We start from the raw sequence: 3268 nt of genomic DNA on the forward strand, positions 1-3268 counted from the left end.
TGCATGTATGCATTCTTTCTCTAGATCTCTATTTACTGAACCATTTAAAATTCCCCATTCTAGATTTCCTAGGTATTCATGTAACTAATTTTTTTATTTCTATTTAATTTCTTGCCTTATTTCACGTTTCTCCTCTATTCTCTATTTTCCTCTATCTTCCTCTGCTCAACTCCTCACTCTCTCTTGTCTTAGCAATAGTTATGAAAGCAAAATAATGTTCAAACACGTTATGAAGAAATTTTATCCTTTTATTCTCAGAAATTATTCTTTAATATAATGTTACGTATAATTATTTGCATTGGTTGCATGATAAAGCATTGAACTGAGATAGCAATAGGTTTACAATTATCTATAGATACAATTCGTGTCTCTCTAAATCGCGATATGCTTATCGTTCGTATTTTCCGGGAGCACCGTCGGTCTCCGCAACATCGGCACGTGTTACTTATATTGCGGACGCGAATAGATTCTTTCTCTTTTTCTCGCGAGATTCAGCCAAAGAATGTCCGATTCAGTGATTCGCTATTCGCTCGCGGATGTCGCAAAATGCAACGGCAAGAATGGAACAAAAACCTGGATCGTGATCTACGACAATGTTTACGACGTAACGGATTATATGCAACAGGTACCTACGCGTTAATAAAATCATATATTACAAATTACATATTTTGTTTTAAATGTAATTATGTATTTTTTTTATATAAATCGGATTATCTCATTATTCTATGCGCAAAAGTATTAAGTAAAATAAAAAAATAAATATTTTAAATGATATTTTATATTTTACGTGAAAGTATGTCGAAATAATATATGAAACATTTTGTAAATTATTTATATATACACACATACATATATATATACAAATATAATTATTGTAATATATAATAATATATTACTGGTTATAAAATTATTGTAATATATAATAATATGTTGCATGTTATAAAAATTAAAATAAATTTTATTTCTGAAGACACAGTCAGCAGTAATTCGTACTCATTTTCATCTGTGATTGATAATAATGATGTGATTTTTGCGATTTATAACACTCCAACTTTCCAGCAATACAAATTACAAAATGTGATCGAAATTATCGTATAATCAAGAAAAGAAGATAATTCTCTTCTACGAAAATAAGTTAAAAGTATAAAAAAAATTATCTGTATGTGAGAGTTTGAAAAAATTTATTTTTTAAAATTTGAAAGATTAGTTAAAATTAGGAAATAAGAGTTTTTATCTTATATCTTTTATACCTATAAGTTTTTCACCTTTAACAATCTTGCGTGTTATTAAAACATAATAAAACAATGGAGTGCTCTTTTCAAAAAATAAAATAAAGTTGATTATTACAACGTCTACGTATAATATTAAATCTATTTTTACCTATTCCCTTAAAAAGTTATTTTAATTTATATTTTAATAAATATTATTAAAACAAATTTGATAATTTGCAATAAAAGATATACAATACATTACCGTAATTTTTATTATTTTTCTATATTTTTATTAATATATCTTAACTTGTATTTATTATATCATTATGCACTTACTATTGTATTACACTATTGTTGCTATTATGTGTTATTATATAACTCAGTTACATGCGAGGCTAACTTATAGCTATTAATAATAATTTCTGTTATAATAATATTCTGTTAATAATAATTTCTGAAATAATAATAAAAGTAATTTAATAAACAAAATATAGGAAATAATATTAATTATAGCATCCCGGTGGTCCAGAATTACTTGAGGAATACGCGGGAAAAGATGCAACGAGTGGATTTGATGATTTCGGACATTCTTCAGATGCAAAGAAGATGCTCAAAAAGTATTTGATTGGTGAACTTCAAGATGTAAGTACAAGTTTAATATTCCTCAGACATAAATTTAATTATTAGTACTAACATCTACAGAAGCTATACGAAATCTCACGAAATCGGTTTTCGTAGTTCCATTTCATCCCTCTCTAAAAAGGCGTGCAAAGTCAATACTCAAATGTATCGCGGTTATTGTTGACTCTTTTCCGCGATGCCGATTGGTTCTCTCACTGTCCTTACTTCATGAGCAGCTGTCATCGTATATTTTGACAGTTGTGTGTAATGTTAAAGCTAAATAGCGCGCGCGAAGCGCGCGTCTGTAGTGTCTAGTCTAGTCCCTCTCTAAAACTAGTAGGATAAATGATAGCTTTTCATATATGGGTAGTTAATTGGCTAATCTTTTTGGATATAATACGCTAGATGTAATATATTACAGGAAGATAAAAGTGTCAACAGAAAGAAGAAGCGTGCTATTTCTAACGGAATAACAGAAAATGGAGCGAATAGGCAAAAACAAAGGTGCACTTTTGAATTAATAACATTAATGTTTGTATTAATCATAAGCAGAAAATTTCTTACGCCATTTAACGGTAATTATAAAGAAGAAGCGGGCTTCCTCACCGATAAAATTGTCGCTCTCAATTAGGAAAAAAGTTATTAAGTACTAAAAGTTGACAGTTGCACGGTTAGGATGTCTGTCATTTATTATACTTTGTATTCTAGATTTTTTAATATGCCAATTATTTTCTGCGTTTAAAAAAGCATAATAACTCTATTTCTATTCTTTTTTTTTATAATTTATGTTTTTTGTTAAAGCAGAGAATAGTTGGTCCAACAAAAGACATAAATTATTATTTTCTTTGGAAAATGTGCAGTTTTGTTTTTTTTGTACCAAATATACTATAATATATTGAATTAAATGGTTAAAAAAGATAATAAAAATAGAGTTATTATGCTTTTTTTAAAGCAGAAAATAATTGGCATATTGAAAAGTCTATAAATACAAAGTATAATAAATGACAGACATCCTAATCACACGCAACTGTCAACTTTAGTACTTAATCACTTTTTTCCTAATTGAGAGCGACAATTTTAACTTATAGATTCATGTTTTACACACCAAAATACACCAAACTGTGAAGTTTCAGCCAAATTGGTGAGAAAGTCCCTCTCCTTCATAATTACCCATTTAACTTCACTATAATGTGACGCAGAGAAAGTCTATTTAGAAGCGACGCTTCCTTAAAAGAGAGGAATGTATAACACCATAAAAACGTTTTTAACATTCTAAAGAAATTAATTTATATTTAATATATATAATAATGCTTTGTAACATAACACGAATTTAATAGATTAAACAGAAGGTTTTTATCCTATTACTAACTTTGTCATTCTCATTTGCTGTTCTTCTGTTTCAGAACTTTTTTAGCAATAATCTGCGGCAAGTGTAT

At 28.2% G+C, this 3268-nt stretch overlaps 1 protein-coding gene across 1 annotated transcript; it reads left to right on the forward strand.

The window, feature by feature from the left end:
* Nucleotides 1–359: 359 nt before the first annotated feature.
* LOC112464876 (cytochrome b5-like) lies at nucleotides 360–3262 on the forward strand (the record flags this gene model as incomplete). The annotated part of the gene is made up of 4 exons (XM_025032134.1): nucleotides 360–625; nucleotides 1725–1853; nucleotides 2254–2336; nucleotides 3236–3262. Coding segments are annotated over exons 1-4 (362 nt in total), but the record flags the coding sequence as incomplete, so codon positions are not given.
* Nucleotides 3263–3268: the final 6 nt, after the last annotated feature.

The sequence above is a fragment of the Temnothorax curvispinosus genome, unplaced genomic scaffold (genome assembly GCF_003070985.1).
Source record: "Temnothorax curvispinosus isolate PA1 unplaced genomic scaffold, ASM307098v1 QBEX01014669.1, whole genome shotgun sequence".
Taxonomy (NCBI): domain Eukaryota; kingdom Metazoa; phylum Arthropoda; class Insecta; order Hymenoptera; family Formicidae; genus Temnothorax; species Temnothorax curvispinosus.